Source organism: Ranitomeya imitator, chromosome 2, assembly GCF_032444005.1.
Source record: "Ranitomeya imitator isolate aRanImi1 chromosome 2, aRanImi1.pri, whole genome shotgun sequence".
Taxonomy (NCBI): Eukaryota; Metazoa; Chordata; class Amphibia; order Anura; family Dendrobatidae; genus Ranitomeya; species Ranitomeya imitator.
The window spans coordinates 522,036,931-522,061,576 of record NC_091283.1 but is presented as its reverse complement, the minus strand read 5'-3'; the positions used below and the strand labels follow the sequence as shown (position 1 = coordinate 522,061,576).

Sequence of the window (24,646 nt, the reverse complement as noted above, 5' to 3'; positions counted from 1 at the left end):
AAGAGAAAAGAATACGCTGATAGGGAGATCACCAAACAATTACAAAATATGGCTTTTATTAGAAAAGTGCACACAGAAAAACAGTACAATAAAACCACTTAAAAAACACATACATGAAAACAATGCCCCGTAGATAGTAAGAACTCCCCCTCCTCCCCCCATCCAAACTGAACACTCCCGCTGATCTGGCAAAAGGTACAACCCAGGAAGGTATACAGGTCCTTCTCAAAAAATTAGCATATAGTGTTAAATTTAATTATTTACCATAATGTAATGATTACAATTAAACTTTCATACATTATAGATTCATTATCCACCAACTGAAATTTGTCAGGTCTTTTATTGTTTTAATACTGATGATTTTGGCATACAACTCCTGATAACCCAAAAAACCTGTCTCAATAAATTAGCATATTTCACCCATCCAATCAAATAAAAGTGTTTTTTAATAACAAACAAAAAAACCAACAAATAATAATGTTCAGTTATGCACTCAATACTTGGTCGGGAATCCTTTGGCAGAAATGACTGCTTCAATGCGGCGTGGCATGGAGGCAATCAGCCTGTGACACTGCTGAGATGTTATGGAGGCCCAGGATGCTTCAATAGCGGCCTTAAGCTCATCCAGAGTGTTGGGTCTTGCGTCTCTCAACTTTCTCTTCACAATATCTCACAGATTCTCTATGGGGTTCAGGTCAGGAGAGTTGGCAGGCCAATTGAGCACAGTAATACCATGGTCAGTAAACCATTTACCAGTGGTTTTGGCACTGTGAGCAGGTGCCAGGTCGTGCTGAAAAATGAAATCTTCATCTCCATAAAGCATTTCAGCCGATGGAAGCATGAAGTGCTCCAAAATCTCCTGATAGCTAGCTGCATTGACCCTGCCCTTGATGAAACACAGTGGACCAACACCAGCAGCTGACATGGCACCCCACACCATCACTGACTGTGGGTACTTGACACTGGACTTCAGGCATTTTGGCATTTCCTTCTCCCCAGTCTTCCTCCAGACTCTGGCACCTTGATTTCCGAATGACATGCAAAATTTGCTTTCATCAGAAAAAAGTACTTGGGACCACTTAGCAACAGTCCAGTGCTGCTTCTCTGTAGCTCAAAAGTGGCTTTACCTGGGGAATGCGGCACCTGTAGCCCATTTCCTGCACACGCCTGTGCACGGTGGCTTTGGATGTTTCCACACCAGACTCAGTCCACTGCTTCCTCAGGTTCCCCAAGGTCTGGAATCGGTCCTTCTCCACAATCTTCCTCAGGGTCCGGTCTCCTCTTCTCGTTGTACAGCGTTTTCTGCCACATTGTTTCCTTCCAACAGACTTACCATTGAGGTGCCTTGATACAGCACTCTGGGAACAGCCTATTTGTTGAGAAATTTCTTTCTGGGTCTTACCCTCTTGCTTGAGGGTGTCAATGATGGCCTTCTTGACATCTGTCAGGTCGCTAGTCTTACCCATGATGGGGGTTTTGAGTAATGAACCAGGCAGGGAGTTTATAAAAGCCTCAGGTATCTTTTCCATGTGTTTAGAGTTAATTAGTTGATTCAGAAGATTAGGGTAATAGGTCGTTTAGAGAACCTTTTCTTGATATGCTAATTTATTGAGACAGGTTTTTTGGGTTATCAGGAGTTGTATGCCAAAATCATCAGTATTAAAACAATAAAAGACCTGACAAATTTCAGTTGGTGGATAATGAATCTATAATATATGAAAGTTTAATTGTAATCATTACATTATGGTAAATAATGAAATTTAACACTATATGCTAATTTTTTGAGAAGGACCTGTACATGCAGGTGCTGAGTGCATAACCACTAAACTAAAGCTCCTATCCCCAATATGCAGTAATCTAACATGAAGCGGTCAAACACATACCACCTGAGAGTCCATCGGACTAATGAAATGTAAATAACCCTATCTCACACTGATAGTATAATGTCTGCTACCTGCACACATAAATAATGAACAGTGAGCACGACCAATGTCTAAATCAGAGCAAGTGGGAGACAAATAAGAGATACAGAGGGTATATACGTTACACAGGTGCTGCAGAGCCGCAGGCAGCCAGGAGGTGTGACGGAGCTGAAGCCAGGGTGTCAGTCAGGAGAGAGGAGGGGGGCCGAAGCCCAACGCGTATCGCTACACACAGGTAGCTTCGTCAGGGGCAGAAAGAGTATCTAATAAGCATCTTGATATGCCGCACCTGTGAGGTGGATGAATTATCTTGGCAAAGGAGAAGTGCTCATTTAGGCTATGTGCACACGTTCAGGAATTCATGCAGAAAATTCCTGTGGAAATCCGGACATTTCTGCCAGATTTCCGCATGAAATCCGCATGCGTTTTTTTTGCGCTTTTTTTGCGCGGTTTTGACGCGATTTTTGCGCGTTTTTTCCCGGACATTTCCCAATGCATTAGACAGTGGGAAAACCGCGAAAAAAACGCTAAATTAATTAACAGGTTCATTATTTTTCCGCAATGCGTTTTTCATGCGGATAAACGCACATCATGTGCGCAGAAATTGCGGATTCCATTATAAATGATGGGATGCTTAATGTATGCAGATTATTTGCGGTTTTATAGCGTTTTTATAACGCAAAAACGCTAAAAAACCGCAAATAATCTGCAACGTGTGCACATAGCCTAACACAGATTTAGACACATTTATGAACAGTAGTTGAGACGAAAAGGTCTTTTGCATACATAGAAAAAGTCTTAGAGCTTTGAGTTCAGCTCATGAAAAATGGGAGCAAGAACAAAAGTGTTACATTTATATTTTTGTTCAGTATAGATACATGTCTCATCAGTAAGTACTCTTTAATTCTACAAAAGGTTTACAGTAATGATTAAATGTAAAACTTTATTTTTTCAGATGGACCCAGTGCAAAAAGCAGTCATTAATCATACCTTTGGTGGGCCTTCTCCTCCAAGGAGAAAACCTTTCATATCCTGCAATATTTGCCATCTCAGGTTCAACTCTCTGGTAAGAACATACTGCAATTTTTTTCAATGCAAAGTATTTGGGATTTTAATCATATGCACATCGTCCAGTTATTGATACTAGCACTCAGTCACTAACAATATAGTGTGTTATATATTTTAAAGGGAATCTGTCAGTAGGATCAACCCTTCTAAGCCGTCTATGTAAGAATGCAGGTCATAGGAAGCTCAATAAATTTATTGTTTGATATCTGCGATCTGATGTCTTCTTCCAGAGATATTAACTTTTTTCTTAATATGTAAATGAGCTGTTAAGATCTATGGGTGGGGCATAGATCTCCTAGGAAATATGCCTCCAGGGCTTATTTTAAATTACAAGGGGCCTTACCAGAGTGATATGTAATGACTGACAGTCTGCTCCCCTGATCTACATGTCTCACACTAGTAAAGCACCTATTCATTTAAAATAAGCTCTGGAGGCAGATTCTAGAGAGGATCTATATCCTGCCCATAGATCCTAACAGCTTTTTTACATATTAAAAAAAAAAACATAGAATTCTCTGGAATAAGATAAGATATCAGGTATTATGATATCATTTTATTTAGCTTCCTATGATTCACATGCCCCTAAAGACGGCTTAGCATGGTTAATTACGGACAGTTTCCCCTTAATAACAAGATTGACAATATGATGCTCCAGGTCAGTACAATTATGCAGATACCAAGCATATATAGTTTATTTAGATGGTGGAAAAAAATGTCGAAATTTGTAAAAAAGAAAAAAAATTGTTGCTTTTGTTGCCATATTTTGAGACCCATAGCGTTTTAATTTTTCGGGATCTGTGGCTGTGTGAGGAGTTATTTTTTGTGCCTTGAGCTGACATTTTTAATGATACCATTTTGAGGTAGATACTATGTTTATATCTCCTTTTGTTGCATTTAATTGCAATGTTGTGGGGGCCAAAAAAACATAATTCTGGTGTTTTGATCCTATGGGTAAGCCACAAAAGGTCATTGCTAAAGAAGCTGGCTGTTCACAGAGTGCTGTATCCAAGAATATTAATGGAAAGTTGAGTGTAAGGAAAACGTGTGGTAGGAAAAGGTGCACAAGCAACCGGGACAACCGCAGCCTTGAAATGATTGTTAGGAAAAGGACATTCACAAATTTGGGGGAGATTCACAAGGAGTGGTCTGCTACTGGAGTCTGCTTCAAGAGCCACCACACACAGATGTATCCAGGACATGGGCTACAAGTGTCACATTCCTTGTGTCAAGCCACTCATGACCAATAGACAACGCCAGAAGGGTCTTATTTGGGCCAAGGAGAAAAATAACTGAATTGTTACCTCAGTGGTCCAAGGTGTTGTTTTCAGATGAAAGAGGCACACAATCCAAGCTGCTTGAGGTCTAGTGTGAAGTTTCCACAATCAGTGATGGTTTGGGGAGCCATGTCATCTGCTGGTGTAGGTCCACTGTGTTATATCAAGACCAAAGTCAGCGCAGCCGTCTACCAGGAAATTTTAGAGCACTTCATGCTTTCCTCTGCCGACAAGCTTTTTGGAGATGGAAATTTAATTCTCCAGCAGGATATGGCACCTGTCCACACTGCCAAAAGTACCAATACCTGGTTTTCTGGGGTATTGTAAAGAGGAAGACCAGAGCCAACAATGCAGATGAGCTGAAGGCTGCTATCAGAGCAACCTGGGCTTCCATAACACCTCAGCAGTGCCACAGGCTGATCGTCTCCATCCCACACTGCATTGATGCAGTAAGCATAGAAACATTTTATTTAAACACATCCAATTGTGGAACTTATTATTATTCCAAGATCTATTGATTCAAATGTTGATTAAAATTAACTTTGGTTGTGGAAAAAACCCTTCAACCCCTTCACCCATGAAGCCTGTTGTTACGTTCCTGACCAAGCCAATTTTTACTATTCTGACCAGTGTCACTTTGAGGTCATAACTCTGGAATGCTTCAATGGATACCACTGATTCTGAGACTGTTTTCTCGTGACATATTGTACTTTATGATAGTGGTAACATTTCTTTGATATAAGTCAGTCTCGGGAACGCAGTAGCCCGCACCACCTCCTAATGACACAGCTGAGTTCTCACGCCTGTGAACAGAGATGTAGCCGCCGGACCTCGGGTGCTTCTGCCGACAACACATGCCAATAAATCCAATCGAGATAAAGAAAGGCAGCACTCACCGATCCATCCGAGACAGGTATCTTTATTGTTACAGATTAAAAGTCTTCACGGCCGGGGGTACAGATTCAAAAGAGTGCGGCAAGCCTGAGTCAGGCCTGCCGCACTCTTTTGAATCTGTACCCCCGGCCGTGAAGACTTTTAATCTGTAACAATAAAGATACCTGTCTCGGATGGATCGGTGAGTGCTGCCTTTCTTTATCTCGATTGGATTTCTTTGATATAGCTTGCGTTTATTTGTGAAAAAAAAGGAAATTTGGCGAAAATGTTAAAAATGTCTCAATTTTCAAAGGTTTACTTTGTATGCCCTTAAATCAGAGTCATATCGCACAAAATAGTTAATAAACAACATTTCCCACATGTCTACTTTACACCAGCACAATTTTTGAAACTTTTTTTTTTTTTTTTAGTTAGGAAGTTATAAGGGTTAAAATTTGATCAGCAATTTCTCATTTTTACAAAAATATTTGCAAAACCATTTTTTTAGGGACCATCTCACATTTGAAGTGACTTTGAGGGGCCTATATTACAGAAATAACAAAAGTAACACCATTCTAAGAACTGCACCCCTTAAGGTGCTCAAAACCACATTCAAGAAGCTTATTAACCCTTCAGTTGCTTCACAGGAACTTTTGGAATGATGATGGAAAATATCAAACATATACTTCTTTCACAAAAATTTTTGTGTAGACATCATTTTTTTTTAACTTTTCCAAGGCTAACAGGAGGAAACAGACCATACAATTTGTTGTGAAATTTCTCCTGAGCATGCCGATGCCCCACATGTGGGGGAAATTTGTTTGGGTGCATGGCAGGGCTTGGAAGGAAAGGAGCGCCATTTGACTTTTTGAATGTAAAATTTGCTGGAATAATTAGCTGTTGCCGTGTCACGTTTGGAGAGCCGCTGATGTGCCTAAACAGTGGAAACCCCCAACAAGTGACCCCATTTTGGAAACTAGACCCCTTAGGGAACTTATCTAGATTTGTATTGAGCAACTTGAACCAACATGTGCTTCACAGAAGTTTATAACGTAGAGCAGTGGAAATTAAAAAAAAATCACATTTTCCCCAAAATCTTTTTTAGCTCCATAGTTTGCATTTTCAGAAGGGTAACAGGAGAAATTGCTCCATACAATTTGTTGTGCAATTTCTTCTGAGTTTGCTGATACCCCATATGTGGGGAAATGTTACTGTTTGGGTGCATGGCAGGGCTTGGAAGGGAAGGAGCGCATTTGACTTTTTGAATGCAAATTTGACGGAATAATTAGCGGAAGCCATTTCGTGTTTGGAGAGCATCTGATGTGCCTAAACAGTGGAAACCTACCATAAATGACACCATTTTGGAAACTAGACCCCCTTGGGACTTTATTTAGATGTGTATTGAGCACTTTGAACCCCCAGAAGTCTATAACGTTTATAGCTATAAATTTTGTTTTTTCACAATTGCAAAAGGAGAAAATGGACCCCAAAGTTTGTTGTGCAATTTCTCATGAGTTCACTGATACCCCACATGTGGTCGAAAACTACTTTTGAGGCACAGTGCAAAGCTCAGAAGAGAAGTAGCTCCATATTACAGTGCAGATTTGCTGCATTTGTTTCAGAATGTTATGATACATTGGCAGAGCCCCTGAGGTGCCAGAACAGCAGAGTCCCCCCATAAGTGACCCCATTTTACCAATTAAACCTCTCAATTAATTCATCTAAGGGTGCAGTGATTATATTGACACCACAGGTGTGTCACAGACTTTTATATCATTGGGAAGTGAAGAAAAAATAATTTACATTTTTACCACCAAGATTGTGTGTTAGCCCCAAGTTTTATATTTTCACACTGGGAAATGGGTAAAAATGGCACCAAAATTTGTCCAACAATTTCTGCTGAATGTGGAAATATCCCATATGTGGATGTACAATACTGCTTTGCCATATGGAGAGAGTCGGGAGGGACGGAGCGCTATTTGCCTCCTGGAGCACAGATTTTCCTAGACTAGTTTGCGGATTCCATATAAAGAGCCACTAAGTGCTAGAAAAGCAGAATCCCCCCTCAAGTGACCACATTTTGGAAATTATAACCCTTTTTATCTACAAATGTAGTGATGATTTTGACTCCATGGGTGTTTTCCAGAAACAGGCAGCAGTGGATGTTGCTGAGTGAAAACTGTAAACTGCCGTTGTAGTGACCAGTAAGCTGTAGTGACCAGTGCATTGCACTGACCAGTACATTATGCCCAGCCCGTGCTTCTGGATACACACACCTGTAAATTAGGCAGGCTCTCATCACTACAGAAATGCCAAACATGTGGGCGTTAAATGTGGTTTAGTGTTATGGACCTGGTGGTTAGGAGCACCCGGCACGATCTGATAGTTAAACTCACACAGGACAAGCTCTGGGATGTGGGAGCTCTGCTGACCGCAGACCCTAATCCTATCCAACACACTAGAAATAGCCGTGGAGCGTTCCTGACTCTCCCTAGACGCCTCTTCACAGCCTAAGAGCTAGCTAGCCCTAGAGATAGAAAATAAAGCCTACCTTGCCTCAGAGAAATTCCCCAAAGGAAAAGGCAGCCCCCCACATATATTGACTGTGAGTAAAGATGAAAGTCACAAACGCAGAAATGAAACAGGTTTCAGCAAAGGGAGGCCAGACTTACTAAACAGACAGAGGATAGGAAAGGTATCTTTGCGGTCAGCACAAAAAACTACAAAAGACCACGCAGAGTGTGCAAAAAGAACTCCACACCGACTAACGGTGCGGAGATGCCACTCTGCATCCCAGAGCTTCCAGCTAGCAAGTCTTCTTGATCGCATTTTATTGCACTTTTTGTTCGGCGGTATGATGATAAAGCATTGTTTTTTGCCGCTTTTTTTATGGTGTTCATTGAAGGGGTTAACTAGTGGAACAGTTTTATAGAGCGGGTCGTTACCGACGCGGCGATACCAAAGATATGTACTTTTATTTATTTTCCATAAATAAATGTATTTATTGGTAAAATAGTTATTTCCTTTAAAAAAAAAAAATAAATAAATCCCTAAATAAAGAAAAAAAAGAACAGAGTATCAGAGCAGCATCTGACAGGCAGGGAAGGAGGCATGCCAGCGCCTGCTCTCATCAGGTGCTCATAAGCCACCTTCCCAGCAGGACCCTGCAAGGACCCTGTGGCCATCTTGGTGCCAGGGTATGACAGCAGCATCAGAGGGGTTAAATGCCCATGATCGGTGCTAGCACCGATCATGGGTGTTGCTGCAGGGTGTCGGCTCTCATACAGAGCTGACACCCACACAAAATCGCCACGGCGCTCAGCGTGAAGCGCGATTGCAGCGCCATTCATATACTTCTCTTTGCGGGAACTCACCTACAGAGCAGTATATGTGTCAGGAAGGGGTTAAACCTGTTATACTTTAGTATCGCAGAATATTGTCAATCTACTAATCTCCTTCAGCAGGCCCCAGTCTACCATGGAAACCCTTTGACTGAACCCATTTTATACCCTGAAGTCAGGGTCATGTTAGGGGTAGTTTTATATATACTGTATATACACAGCCTTATTCCTAAAAAAAAAGTTGGGACACTGTAGAATGTAAAGAAAACAAGAATTCAGAGATTGTAAATCTCTTATAGCCAGATATTATTCACAACAGAACACAGATCAGCAGTTGAAAGTTAGAAATTTTTCCATTTCATTTGAAAAGAATAACTAATTTAGAAATGTATAACGTTAACACATATCAAAAAGTTTAGACTGGTCCATGTCTATTATTGAGGTTCGGGAGAACAATATTGTCACATTCTTTTCTGATGTAGAATGCTAATTGCTCCACAGTCCTGGGTCATCTTTGGCATAGTTTTCCTTTCATAATGTGCCAAATGTTTTCTATTGGGGAAAGGTCTGGACTGCAGGCAGCCGGTTCATCACTCAACCTCTTCTGCAAAGCCATGGTGTTACGATGGATGCAGGATATGGTTTAGCATTGTCTTGCTTAAATATGCAAGACCTTTCCTGAAATTGACATTGTCTGAATGTGACCATATGTTGTTCTAAAACCTGTACAGTATATAATGCTCTGCATTGATAGTGTCTTTCTAGATGTGTAAGCTGCCAATACCATAGGTACTAATGCAGCCCTATTTCATCAGAGATGCTGGCTTTTGAACTGTGAGCTGATAACAAGCTGGATGGTCCCTCTCTTCTTAAATTTGCAGGACATGACATCTGTAGTTTCCATAAAGAATTTCACGTTTTGACTCATCTGACCACAGAATTGTTTTCTATTTTGCCTCAGTCCATTTAAAATGAGCTTTAGCCCAGAGAAGATGGATTGTGTTGATATACGGCTTCTTCTTTCCATAATAAGAGCTTTCTCTTGCATTTGTGGATTGCACCGTGAACTGTGTTCATAGACGATGGTTTCTGGAAGTATTTATGAGCCCTTGCAGTGATTTGCACAACTGAGTCATGCTTGTTTTTAATGCAGTGCCACTTGAGAACCCGTAGATCATGAGCATACAATATTGAGCATCGGCCTTGTCCCTAGTGCAAAAGGATTTCTCTGGAATCTCTGAATCTTTTGATGATATGATATACTATAGATGGTTGGATATTTATCGTCTTTGCAATTTTATATTAAGGAACATTTTTCTGAAATTGTTCCACAATTTTTAGATTCAGTGTCATGCACAGTGTGGAAAGAATAAGTGTAACACGAAGGGATGAAGAGAAGGAGGTCCAGACACTAGGGAAAGGGTGAGTGGAGACCCTTAGGCAGATCTGATAACACCCTACCTGCCCTACCATCCCTAATTTGGTTCTGAGCAAGAACCTAAGCCCTGTATCTCCCTAGAGCTAAGCCCCAGATAGGGAGAGGGAGGGGATGAGCACTGGTCAATCCCCACTGTAAACTTAAAGGGAACCTGTCACCCCGTTTTTTCAGATTGAGCTATAAATACTGTTAAATAGGGCCTGCGCTGTGCGTTACTATAGTGTATGTAGTGTACCCTGATTCCCCATGTATGCTGAGAAATACATTACCAAAGTCGCCGTTTTCGCCTGTCAATCAGGCTGGTCTGGTCAGGTAGGCGTGTTCACAGCGCTCTTTTCTTCCCCAGCTTTCCGTTGGTGGCGTAGTGGTGTGCGCATGTCCAGAGTTCCGAATTCCCTGCGCCCACGTGAAGACACAGCGCGCGATCTGCGCTGTAATCCCTTGCATCGGTGGGGGCGGCCATCTTCCTGGGGCCGCGCGTGCGCAGATGGAGTGCTCTGCTGTACGGGGCTTCAGGAAAATGGCCGCGGGATGCCGCTCGTGCACATTAGAGATCGCGGCAGCCATTTTCCCAAAGCCGAGTTTGCATCTCGGCTTTGGGAAAATGGCCGCCGCGATCTCTAATGCGGACGCGCGGCATCCCGCGGCCATTTTCCTGAAGCCCCGTGCAGCAGAGTACTAAATCTGCGCACGCGCGGCCCCAGGAAGATGGCCGCCCCCACCGATGCAAGGGATTACAGCGCAGATCGCGCGCTGTGTCTTCACGTGGGCGCAGGGAATTCGGAACTCTGGACATGCGCACACCACTACGCCACCAACGGAAAGCTGGGGAAGAAAAGAGCGCTGTGAACATGCCCACCTGACCAGACCAGCCTGATTGACAGGCGAAAACGGCGACTTTGGTAATGTATTTCTCAGCATACATGGGGAATCAGGGTACACTACATACACTATAGTAACGCACAGCGCAGGCCCTATTTAACAGTATTTATAGCTCAATCTGAAAAAACGGGGTGACAGGTTCCCTTTAAGACAAAACGGTAGACAGACAAGAGGAATGAACTTAGCTTTAGCAGACTCGGAGAGGTAACACCAAACGTCCTCAAACAGCTTCAGAGAGGAAGTTAGCCGACTGCTATAGTTCCAAGCCTTCACAATATATATATGTGAAATATGTGAATATCACTGGAAGCTCTCTGCAGCAGACTGGGGATTTATAAACACCCAGGTCAGATGTGTCAACTGGAACAGGAGGGAGGTTGCTGCTGGTTCCAAGAGTCAGAAGGATTAAGGAAGCATCTGTGATGCTAAACAAAGAGACCTTCTGTAGCAAGATGCAGAGAGACAGTCTGTTGCCTCTGACACACCCGTGACAGTACCCCCTTCTATGAGTGGCCTCTGGACACTCGGGACCAGGTTTCTCAGGATAAGAGGTGTGGAGTGGGCGAACCAGCCTGGGGGCATTCACCTCTGATGCTGAAACTTACATTCTCTCCTCTGAACCATAACCCTTCCAGTGCACCAAGTACTGTAAGGAACGATGTTGGAGATGAGAATCTACAATCCTTGAAATCTGAAACTCCAGATTACCATCAATCATTATTGGAGGTGACGGTATGGGTGGGGACTTAAGAGGTTCCACATATTTCTTGAGCAGAGTCCTGTGAAAGACATTGTGGATCTTAAGGGCCTGAGGTAGCTCAGGACAAAACACTTCGGGGATAATGATGGCGGTTTTATAGGGACCAATAAATCAAGGTCCCAACTTCCAGGAAGGAACCTTCAATCTGATATTCCTGGTAGACAACCACACAAAGTCATTCACATTCAGGTCCAGACATGGAAGTGCTTTCTGTCAGCCAGTATATTTGTTCTGATGAAGGTCCGGATATGGACCGAAAACGTTCAACTTGCCTTTATGGATGCACATCAATAAACATTTTCATTGCACGCCAAAATTTCCTTCAGAGTGCCAAGGCTTTTCTGGTTTTGGAAAAAAACTGAGTCTCCTGATCTGACACCACATCGGAGGGAACCCCATGAAGCTTCACAATCTCATTTATAAACACCTGAGCAAGAGCCTTGGCATTCGGAAGTGCCAGTAATGTGACGAAAGATTCAGATAAATTATTCACATCTACAACCACCAAAACCACAGTCCTGCCTGCAGATACCGGTAGGTGAATAATAAAATCCATGGACAAGTGTTTCCATGGCCTGCTAGGAATAGGTAGCAGAAGAAGAGTACCATACGGATGGGTATGCAATACAGATGCAGATACTACAAGTGAGTATGTGTTCAACCGCATCCTGATGCAACCCAGGCCACCAAAAACAATGAGAAATGAGGTCCGCAGTTGTCTTACCACCTAGATGACAAGCAAGCACAGAGTTGTGATGTTCCTTAATTACTTTGCGGCACAGATTAGATGGTACAAATAGCCTTCCTGAAGGGCAGGAGGCCGGGGTGTCCCCCTGGTCCTCCAATACCTCACCCTCCAGCTCAGGGTACAATGCCGAAATGACTACCCCCTTCTGCAATCTTGGAGCATGGCTCTCATGGTCACCACCACAAGGGAAGCTCTGGGACAAAGCATCAGCCTTGACATTTTGACCCCTGGACAGAAAGTAACAACAAAATCGATCCTAGTAATAAACAGGGACCATCTAGCTTGCCTAGGGTTAAAGGGAACCTGTCACCCCGTTTTTTGAGATTGAGATATAAATACTGTTAAATAGGGCCTGCGCTGTGTGTTACTATAGTGTATGTAGTGTACCCCGATTCCCCACCTATGCTGAGAAATAACTTACCAAAGTCGCCGTTTTCGCCTGTCAATCAGGCTGGTCAGGTCGGGAGGGCGTGTTCACAGCGCTGGTTCTTCCTCAGCTTTACGTTGGTGGCGTAGTGGTGTCCGCCTGTTGAAGTGACTAATCCACTGTGGGCACGTGAACAAGCAGCGCGCGATCTGCGCTGTCATCCCTTTCGTCGGTGGGGGCGGCCATCTTCCTGGGGCCGCGCGTGCGCAGATCGAGTGCTCTGCTGCACGGGGCTTCAGGAAAATGGCCGCGGGATGCCGCGCGTGCGCATTAGAGATCGCGGCGGCCATTTTCCCAAAGCCGAGTTTGCATCTCCACCACTATGCCACCAACGTAAAGCTGAGGAAGAAACAGCGCTGTGAACACGCCCTCCCGACCTGACCAGCATGATTGACAGGCAAAAACGGCGACTTTGGTAAGTTATTTCTCAGCATAGGTGGGGAATCGGGGTACACTACATAAACTATAGTAACACACAGCGCAGGCCCTATTTAACAGTATTTATATCTCAATCTCAAAAAACGGGGTGACAGGTTCCCTTTAAGATGTTTAGCCGATTGAAGGCATGAGATGTTCTTATGGTCAGTGATAATAGTATCAGGATGGACAGCCCCCTCCAACCAGTGTCGCCATTTATCAAATGCCAATCTAATCGACAAAGCTCCCTATTACCCACGTAATAATTTCTCTCAGCTGAAGACAATTTTTTTAGAAAAGAAAGTGCATGTATGCCATTTACTAGGTAACGGACTCTAAGACAACACAGACACAACCCTGTTATGACCTGGTGGTTAGGAGCACCCGGAATGACCTGATAGTTAAACCTCATACAGGACGAGCTCTGGGATGTGGGAGCTTTGCTGACCGCAAGCCCTAATCCTATCACACACACTAGAAATAGCCGTGGAGCGCTCCTGACCAGACCTAGGCACCTCGTCACAGCCTAAGAACTATCTAGCCCTAGAGATATAAAATAAAGCCTACCTTGCCTCAGAGAAATTCCCCAAAGGTAAAGGAAGCCCCCCACATATATTGACTGTGAGTAAAGATGAAAGTCACAAACGCAGAAATGAAACAGGTTTCAGCAAAGGGAGGCCAGACTTACTAAATAGACAGAGGATAGGAAAGGTAACTTTGCGATCAGCACAAAAACCTACAAAAGACCACGCAGAGTGTGCAAAAAGGACCTCCGCACCGACTCACGATGCGGAGGGGCCACTCTGCATCCCAGAGCTTCCAGCTAGCAAGACAAAATCATGATAACCAGCTGGACAAGAAAACAGTGAACAAATAATGACTATCAGGAACTTAGCTTCTGCAGGAGAAGGTAGGTCACCAGAGAGATCCAGGAGCGAACTGAACCAATGCAAAAACATTGACAGCTGGCATGGAGTAACGATCTGAGAGGAGTTAAATAGAGCAGCCAACCAAAGGATAAACCACGTCACCTCTGTAAGAAACCTCAGAAGCAGCAGCTTCACTCATAGCCACCAGAGGGAGCCCATAGACAGAACTCGCTGAAGTACCATTCACGACCACAGGAGGGAGTTCGACAACAGAATTCAGAACACAACCCCTACCTCCGACACATCAACCACCACAACAAAGGGTTGGGAACCATCGGGTTGACTGAGTATAGGGGACGTGGCAAAAAAGCTATCTAGGGAGGAAAAAGCCTGCAGGGCTTCATCTGACCAATTGGAAAAAACAGACCCCTTCCTTGTCATGTCAGTAAGGGATTTCACAATTATTGAATAATTTTGGATAAATTTCCGGTAAAAATTAGTAAAGCCCAGAAAACATTGTAGAGCCTTCAGGTTCTCTGGACGGTCCCAAACAAGGACATCACGGACCTTCTCAGGATCCATCCGAAAACCCGAAGATGACAACAGATGCCCCAAAAACTGCACCTCCTGGATGGCAAAAACACATTTTTCTAGTTTGGCATATAGTTTGTTATCCCTTAATAATTGTAGCACCTGTTTAACATGCCCCCAATGTGTCTCAAAATCAGGTGAGTAACCCAAAATATCATCCAGATAGACCACCACAAACCTGCCCACCTAATGATGGAAAATATCATTAATGAAATGTTGGAATACCGCGGGTGTATTGGTCAGACTGAAAGACATGACCAGACTCTCGAAATGACCCTTGGGTATCAGGGTTGTCTCTCAGAATCAGGGTTCTCTGAATCTAACGAGGTTGTAGGTCCCTGTAACAGGGTCTACCAAGCTGGGGTACCTCTTTCAGTACGACCCCGTGTTTCAGGAGGTCCACTCTGCTTTGGCTGGAGTCTGAATGAAGGACGCTGGCTGGAATTGCTTGGTTACATGGGCAAAAAAGATCACTGCTTCTCCAAGTATTTCCAGTCTCACAACACTTTACTCACAGGACACAGAATATATCACACAGATACAGAGGGCAGGCCAATAGAAAAGCGGCAGGCCAGACATACATTAAAATAGCCGCAGGTGGCCGGAGCCTGCCTATATTTACTGTGGGAATTACAAAGGTGGGGGGCGGACAAAAGGGGAATATCATGTCCCCTCTGCCCAGGGGCGCAGCCTGTGGGCTGATGCATTACGGACATGTATCTCACATGGAACCTATTATACATACATATAACTGCACAACATATTCTGGGTCCTGAGTGGTTCTGTAACACGTAACAGTCCCCTTTAATTCCAACTTGGAGAACACCTTGGCTCCCACAACCTGGCTGAACAGATCGGGAATCAGAGGAAGAGGGCATGGATCTCGGATAGTAATCTGATTTAATTCCCAGAAATCTAGAACACAAAAGTGCCCTACAAAATAAACACGGAGGACCATGACACAAGAGACAACCTATACAAAGAAATAGTCCTCCAATCAAATTTTATATGAAAAGTAAAACATTTTATTGAAACACATGATTAAAAGGTTTAAAAAATGAAGATGCAAACACACAGAACAGGAATGGAAAACAAGCCAACACTGAGCAAATAGTAAAGTATGTCCAAAGTTATGTATAAAAAATACAGCAGCTTGCAATAATAAACCCTGAATTAGTGTATAAAGACAGGTATGCTTAAATAAAGAGGAATAAAGTGAAAGGTGCAAATAGCTAGATGTAAACAAGGACATAAATAAATAAGCTGGACATAGCTGGGATTTGTTTCTTGAAACTCCTTTAAAAAATTAAACAAAAGGTATAGGAAGCTGAGTGAAAAAGTTCAATTCATCGGAGAATCCAGAAACAAAAAAGGTTTCTTTGCACACTATAGCTCAAAGTAATGGGTCCCTTTACGCGCGCATTTCAATAATCTCTACCTCTGAAGGGGTGCATCTTTTTTTTTCCTTGAGGAAGAGATTATTGAAACGTGTGTAAGGGGTACTCTGGGGCTGTCTGGACCTGGGCTTTGGAGGGGTTGAAAGGGTTAATCCAATCAAGGTTAAGCTACCTGTCCAGGGTGGGGATCTACATAGGTTGCTGCTCAGGAGAGAGGCTAAGTGGATCCTGCCCACATGAGCACAGGGTGTAACAGGATTCAACGATAAGATTGATATGTCTGTGTTTCTGGACCCGTAGAAGCGCACACAAGCACGAAACGGCCATTGTCCAATGTGTTTCCACACAAGATTCTCCTGCCTCTGTTTTTTAATGTGATTCCAAATAAAGGACGTTTTAATGGGACAGTGAGTGCCACCCTCATTTCTATTTTCTGGATATAGACTTTGTTACTGTGATTTTCTGCACGGGTTGGCACTCAGGACCCCAGAGAAGGTATATTCATAAATGAAAAAACTCCCCTGGTATAATTTCATATAATGGACTAGAGGGGTGCAGCAGTGTCGATTTATTTTTTTTCTTTATTCACATGTTCATTGAAACTTTATACCTCCGATCACAGTTGAGCGCTCACGCTGTCTTTTGAAAGCATGGGAATCGCGGCTCTCTGACCGGCAGGGATGATTTCACCGCTGATCAGAAGCGGTGTTTGCCGTGCTGTCATACACATTACAGCATGACAAACACACGGTGCTCTGGCAGCCGAACCCGAACAGTAACACCGCTTCCTGATGAAATCCGTGTTCGGTGTCTGTGCCCGAACAGTAGGTGTTCGGTACAGACGCCGAACTTTACTGTTCAGGTTTGTCCATATCTAATTGGGAGCATCAACATGTGTGGGAAGAATGAAGGTATTATACTATGTGGGGAGGAATGTGGGCATCATACTGTGTGTGAAGCTGTCGGGACATCATATCTTGTGGGGTTTGATTGTGGGTGTCGGACTGTGTGTGGGTGCCTGCTTGGACATCATATTGTTTTGGTGGCTAAAAGGAGCAACCTTACTGTCTGTAGGAAAATGCTGTTGCAGGGGTGTCATAATGTAGGGGCAGCATATTGTGTGGGGGCTTCAACTAGGAATGCTATTTCTGTGTACACATTTTGAACTGAGCGAGCTTAGGGAAGTGGTTTAGCATAAAATAAAAAGTGCTGCACTGCACTATAAATGCCGCAGTATATTTCTCTCTTATTTTTCAAAGTTGGAAGGTACAGTATACAGACAGATCATTCTGCAGCTTTCACAAATGTATTTCACTTCAGTGCTAGATTCACAGCCAAACAGTTCAGTACTGCTGTATAATGTCTTCCATGCTGCCGCTGCTACGTTCTCTATGTATTGTGTATGGGAGGTATTATAAAAGCTAGTTTCAACCCACTAGTTCAGAGAGAACTGAGAAATAAAGAAGGAACCAGCAGAGGGTAAAACTGATATAAAAAAGGTAGAATACAAGTCTTATGATTGTCAACAAATAGTATTGTTTCACTCAACTGGTTATTCTGAATTTTACCTGAAATGACAGGTACACTTTAAGAACACCATAAGAAGCAAATCCAGACACTATATTCCAGTTTTTCTTTATGTTGCATTTGCATAAATCAAGCCTAAAGCTGGAAATGAAACTAATAGTATTAGGCTGCAATTTTCTTGTAGCAGTTAACCATCCAGTTGTGATGGCAATGGGTCAGTGATCATGTGGACATCTGAGAGATGCTGGACCTATAGGCATTTACTTTCCAGGCTAATTCTTATTTGGTCTGAGATTACTAACTGTGCCAGTTAAAAGCTCTTAGTGAAGCAGAAGTCATTAGACTCCTGTGGAGACATTTGGATACAAGCAGGGTCTGTTATTTGTCTACTTAGCACTAGATCTGTAAATTATGAATAGGATGAGAAATATTAAGAGCTTGGCCACGCTGGCCAGTACCAACCCTTTAATAGATTTTAGCAGACTAACAAGAACAAGATATATGGATGGTCAAGCTTTTTTTTCATTTCTAATCCTTTTCCAATATTGGCAGATCATTGGTTTGCAGTGAGAGAAGCATAATCTTCTCTGTCTTGTTGCCCTTGCTGATGCTGACTGTTACATTGAGCATCTCGGCATTGTTGGCTGACCTTCCTCTGTTTGCCCTAATAGGTCTGTGAAGAAAAAACATTGCCATCAAACCTACAGGATGGTGCCACAGTGACAAAGTTGTTATAGGCAGTTCTGCAACTGCATAATTTTTCATTTCGCCAGACATGTAACTATGTACTAATGGCGGCAATTGGATGATGCCATAAATGTATACTATTAATATGATGGAAAGAGTAGTACACACAAAAATGTCATCACTTTTCCCTTTCTTTCCCATCATCTATACATGATTCCTGGCTGATCCCTTCATAGATTTCCCTGCAGTGAAGATGCTTCTCCAACCTCAGATTATCTGTGTTCGGTGTTGTGTTCAGAGCCATGGTTGGTGGCATTTTCCTTCTGTCCCAGTGTGAACCCCGACTCCCCGTGGTCTCCAATCAACATGCTGATTTGATGTCTACCCGCAGGCTACCTCTCCCGCAGAGAAGAGCTGTGTCTTTTCTTCCCTGCGGCATTTACTCCTGTTCTTTGTAGCCTTGTAGAAACACAGTCTATTTTTAAGGGTTAAAAACAGAGGACTGATCTGCAAAGTGTCAGCGGACTGGCCATCTTGTTTAGTTCAGTGTACAACAACGTTGCTGCCATCCTACCTATGAGATTTAGATGAATATGGTCAGAGCAAAATGTGTTAGGCCTGTCCAAGAATAAATATTGGTAATCAAGGTCTAATTCTATGTCGGAAGTGGCAGTCAAGCTATAATATGTTTTCATAAAGAATCGGTTAAATAAATGTCACACTGGGACAAATATACAGTGGCTTACCAAAGTATTCACTACCTTGGTATTTTTCGTGTTTTGTTACCTCACAACCTGGAATTTCACTGTTTTTTTATGTTTAGGGTTTGCATCAGTTCATATAAAGAAAATGTCTACAACTGTGAACATTCGGTTTTCTTTTTATTGTGAAGCAAATAACAAATAGGACAAAATAACAGAAAACTTCAGTGTGCATAACTATTCCCCACCCTAAAGTCAGTACTTTTTAGAGCCTCCTTTTGTGGCAATTACAGCAGCAAGTCGCTTTGGATAAGTCTCTATGAACTGCTCCAGCTCCTTCAAGTTAGATGGTTTCCTCTGGTATACAGCAATCTTAAAGTCTGACCACAGATTCTCAATTGGATTAAGATCTGGGCTTTGACTAGGCCACTCCAAAGCATTTACACATTTCCCCTTAAGCCACACGAGTGTTGCTTTAGCAGTATGCTTTGGGTCATTGTCTAGTTGTAAGGTGAACCTCCGTCCCAGTTCACAAATCACTGACGGACTGAAACAGGTTTTGCTCAAGAATATCCCTTGTATTTCGCGCCATCCATTTTCCCCTTGCCCTGGATCAATTTCCCTGTCCCGGCTGCCTAAAAACATCCCCACAGCATGATGCTGCCACCACCATGTTTCAGTGTGAGAATGGTGTTCTTGGGGTGATCAGCCGTGTTGGTTTGGCGTCAGACATAGCATTTTATGGTTAACATCCAGCGCCTCTTTGGATGAATGATCCCGGGAAATCCAAGAGTTCTTGAAACATCTATTTATTTCTTCATATTAAAAAAAAGGTAACATCCCAAACCTGGTAAAGACCTTTCTACATGTAACAATTATCGACCGATTTCTCTGATAAACGTAGATATAAAAATTTACGCTAAAATGTTAGCAAACAGGTTATGCCCCCTCTTACCTAAACTAATAAATCAGGACCAGGTGGGATTTGTTCCGGGAAGGGAGGCGAGGGACAACACAATCAGAACTATTTCTCTGCTGGACAGGGCGAGTGGGGAGGGGGACCCCCTATGTATCATGTCAATTGACGCCGAAAAAGCTTTTGACCGGGTTCATTGGGAATTTATTTTTCAAACCCTAGAGGAAATTGGCTTAAAGGAAAATATGATACGCAGGATCTCTGCTCTATATACTTCTCCTAGTGCTCAGGTCAAGGTCAACGGCGCACTGTCAAATGTGTTCCCGGTCAGAAATGGTACAAGGCAGGGGTGCCCACTCTCTCCCCTCTTATATATACTAACAATGGAGCATTTGGCCGTGGCATTAAGAAATAACCCCTCAATCAAAGGGATAAAACTGCGTTCCGAAGAACACAAGATAGCACTTTTAGCAGATGATATTCTGCTATATATCACGTCTCCATCTACAAGCCTGCCCAGCATTATTTCGGAACTACACACATTTGGCCTCCTAAGTAATTTTAAAATGAACTCCCACAAATCCGAAATCTTAAACATCTCATTACAACTCCCCTTGGTCGAACAACTAAAGACGACCTTTCCATTTAAATGGCGCTTTGACTTCCTCACCTACCTAGGTATCAAAATTACCAACCAGACTTCCAAACTGTTCGAGACCAATTTTACAACAGCCCTACGAAAGGTCAATTTGGACCTAGAGAAATGGCATAGGCTCCAGTTGTCGTGGCTAAGTAGGATCAACGCAGTTAAATGGACCTCCTACCGCGCCTTTTATACTTATTCCAAACAATACCTCTATATCTGCCGGCCTCCTTCTTTTCCCGCCTCAAACAGATAATCACCCGGTTCATATGGTCTGGCAGTCGGGCGCGCATTTCCTATACGTCATTAAGCAGATCAAAGCTGACAGGTGGTCTAGGCCTCCCAGATCTTGCGATATATAGTTACGCATCAATTGGAACATGCATACTGGACGTCTGCCATAACAAAAATAGTAAGAAATGGGTAAAGCTAGAGAACGATCTGAATGGTTGTGACTCTCAGGTTGTTCTCTGGTCAGGGGGTAGGAGGATGGGGTCTGGCACCGACTTGCCCTTCCTCACACGAAACATATTGCTTCTCATTAAAAATAGAAACTCAGACCTTAAGATCACAACTCTCCCAGGCCCATTGATCCCAATCTATGACAACCCCGCCTTCCCTGCAGGGATAAATAGAGAGATGTACTTAAACAAAAGAAAAGATTCCAAACCCATTCTTCATGATTATTTAAAAGAGACCGGGATGAAATCCCTCCAGGAACTATTTCCGGAGGAGGAAGCACCCTCTGCCGATTGTTTTTTCTATGAACAACTTAAAAGCTTTATTTACACGATCTCTAAACAAACCAATATTGGCAGACCATTAACCCCTTTTGAGACGCTTTGTACATCACCGAACCCTCCGGATCATACTGTCTCGCTGTTATACAAAATATTCCAGGGGGGAAGGGCTCCACTGCAGGGTTCACCAGCATTCTTTTCGAAGTGGGAGGGCGACCTGGGAAGGCAACTAATGCCTGAGGATAGAGAAAAAATACTTCTCTTCACGTTTAGATCGTCACTATGTGCGGTGTCGCAGGAGAGGAGCTACAAGATCTTGACAAGATGGTACAGATGTCCCTCTATGGTGCATGCGGTGTTCCCCACGACTCCTGACACTTGTTGGAGATGCTTAAAGGAGACAGGTTCTTATATCCACATTTGGTGGGACTGCCCCCCCATAAAAGCCTTATGGTTGGCCGTCTTTGAGCTCCACAACAAGATGTCTATTCCACAGATTCAACCCTCTTCAAGCCTAGCATTACTATCCTTATGTGATTTGTCGATTTCTCGATATAAAAAGGGCATCCTCAGACACTTTCTTACCGCGGTTAGGAACTTGATCCCACGATTTTGGAAACAAGAAAAATTTCCCTCACGTGCAGAGTTCGTGGCAGAACTCAATGACATCTATAGAATGGAACAATTAATAAACCAATCCCCAGGTAGTGTAGATAAAACCTATACTACATGGGCCCCCTGGATAGCTTTCAGGGAAACCCCTGACCTGGATCTCTGGATTTCTGGAGCCTGATGCAATGCACGACTCGCTCTCGTTTATTACTAGTTCATTCTTCGGCTCGCGCTCTGACTGCTGGGATGGGACGATAGCCATACTTCTCCCCAACCTACCCCATTACCCTACCCAATCCTCTTCTTTCTACACCCCTTTCTCTTCTCTATCTTAATCTTTTTGTTTGTCTCCCTCCCCTCCTTTAGTCTGAAAAAACATTGTGATTGTTGAATAATCATAATGAGAATTATATTGGTTATTAACCACTCCAGTTGTTCTTAATTGTTAATTGTTAATATTTTATAATACCAATCAGTAATATTATTTACCAGAACGTTCAAGTGCAAGATGCATGGTGTTGTTGTAACGCATATCTTGATTAATATGTAATTCTATTTGGTATTCTGTTACTTTACTTGATTGTACCTTTCACATTTATTCTTTTTGCTTCACTCAATAAACATGATTTATACAAAAAAAAGGTAACAAAAAAGGTCAGGCAGTTTGGATACACTTATGATTAAAAAAAAGGCATAGAGACCAACATGTATCGACCTTCAATATGAAGAAATAAATAGATGTTTTAACCATTTGATGCATATCAACCTTCACCCAGTGGATCCGTGCAGCCTGGAGGACATATTTACCAGAGGAGGAGGTGAGCTAACAATCTCATTTTATATAGACATAGCATTTATCTTGGTAGACAAAAATTTACATTTTGGTCTCATCTTACCACAGCACCTTCATTCATACATTTGGGGAGTCTCCATATGTCTCTTAGCAAACTCAAAATGAGCCTTACATTTATTGTGTGCAAGTAAAGACTTTTTCTGCTCACTCTTCCAAAAAGACTACCTTTATAGAATGTATGGCTTATTGTAGTTGCATGGACAGATACTCCAGTCTCTGTTTTAGACCTCTGCAGCTCCTTCAGGGTTACCTTTGGTCTCTGTGCTGCCTCTCTGATTAATGCCCTCCTTGCCCAGGCTGAGAGTTTTGGTGGGTGGCCCTCTCTTTAAAAGATTTGTTGTGGTACCATGTTCTTTCCATTTGGGGATAATGGATTTGATGGTGCTCTGAAGGATCATCAGAGATTGGGATATTTTTTATAACCCAACCCTGACTTCTATTTCTCAACAACTTTGTCCTTGACTGGTTTAGAGATCTTCTTGGTCTTCATGATTTTGTTTGGTTATTGGTACTGCTTGCTTAATTGTGATGCAGCCTCTGTGGCCTTTCAAAAAAGGTATGAATATACTGACCATGTGACACTTAGATTGCACACAGGTGGACTTCCTTTAACTAGACTTGAGACTTATAAAGGTACAATGCGGTAAACAATTATTTAGTCAGCCATCAATTTTGCAAGTTCTCCCACTTAAAAAGATGAGAGAGGCCTGTAATTGACATCATAGGTACCTTGTACCTCGTGGGCAGGGTCCTCTCTCCTCTCTATAAATAATAATAATAGGTAGACCACAACTATGAGAAAACAAATCCAGAAAATCACCTTGTCTGATTTGGCAAGATTTATTTTGCAAATTATGGTGGAAAATAAGTATTTGATCACCTAAAAATATGCAAGATTTCTGGCTCTCACAGACTTGTAACTTCTTCTTTAAGAGACTCCTCTGTCGCCAACTCATTACTTGTAGTAATGGCACCTGTTTGAACTTGTTATCAGTATAAAAGACACTTGTCCACAACCTCAAACAGTCACACTCCAAACTCCACTATGGTGAAGACCAAAGAGCTGTCGAAGGACACCGGAAAAGGACACCAGAAACAAAATTGTAGCCCTGCACCAGGCTAGGAAGACTGAATCTGCAATAGGCAAGCAGCTTGGTGTGATGAAATCAACTGTGGGAGCAATAATAAGAAAATGGAAGACATACAAGACCACTGATAATCTCCATCGATCTGAGGCTCCAAGCAAGATCTCACCCCGTGGGGTCAAAATAATCACAAGAACGGTGAGCAAATATCCGATAACCACATGGGGGGACCACCATAACAAAGGCTGCGATCAGTAACACAGTACGCCACCAGGAAATCAGGTCCTGTAGTGCCAGACGTGTCCCCCTGCTTAAGCCAGTACATGTCCGGGCCTGTCTGAAGTTTGCCAGAGAGTATTTGTATTATCAAGAAGAGTATTGGAAGAATGTCATATGGTCTGCTGAAACCAAAGTAGAACTGTTTGGTAGAAACAAAACTCGTTGTGTTTGGAGGAGACAGAATGCTGAGTTGCATCTAAAGAACACCATACCTACTGTGAAGCATGGGGGTGGCAGCATCATGCTTTGAGGCTGTTTCTCTCCAAAGGGACCAGGATGACTGATCCATGTACATGAAAGAATGAATGGGGCCATGTATCTTGAGATTTTGAATGTAAACCTCCTTCCATCAGCAGGAGCATTGAAGATGAAACGTGGATGGGTCTTTCAGCATGATAATGATCCCAAGCACACCTCCAAGCTAGAAAGGAGTGGCTTCATGAGAAGCATATGAAGGCCCTGGAGTGGCCTAGCCAGTCTCCAGATCTCAACCCCATAGAAAACCTTTGGAGGGAGTTGAAAGTCTGTGTTGCCAAGCGATAGACCCAAAACATCACTGCTCTAGAGGAGATCTGCATGGAGGAATGGGCCAACAT

General features: G+C 42.9%; 1 protein-coding gene across 2 annotated transcripts in view; it reads left to right on the top strand.

Annotated features, from left to right (window-relative positions):
• Positions 1 to 24,646, top strand: part of ZNF385C (zinc finger protein 385C) — a 285,730-nt gene that overhangs the window by 190,833 nt on the left and 70,251 nt on the right. For both annotated transcript variants that reach the window (XM_069751794.1, XM_069751795.1), the window contains exon 3: positions 2,878 to 2,988. In XM_069751794.1, coding sequence (XP_069607895.1) covers positions 2,878 to 2,988 — 111 coding nt within the window. The remainder of the gene's footprint in view (positions 1 to 2,877; positions 2,989 to 24,646) is intronic.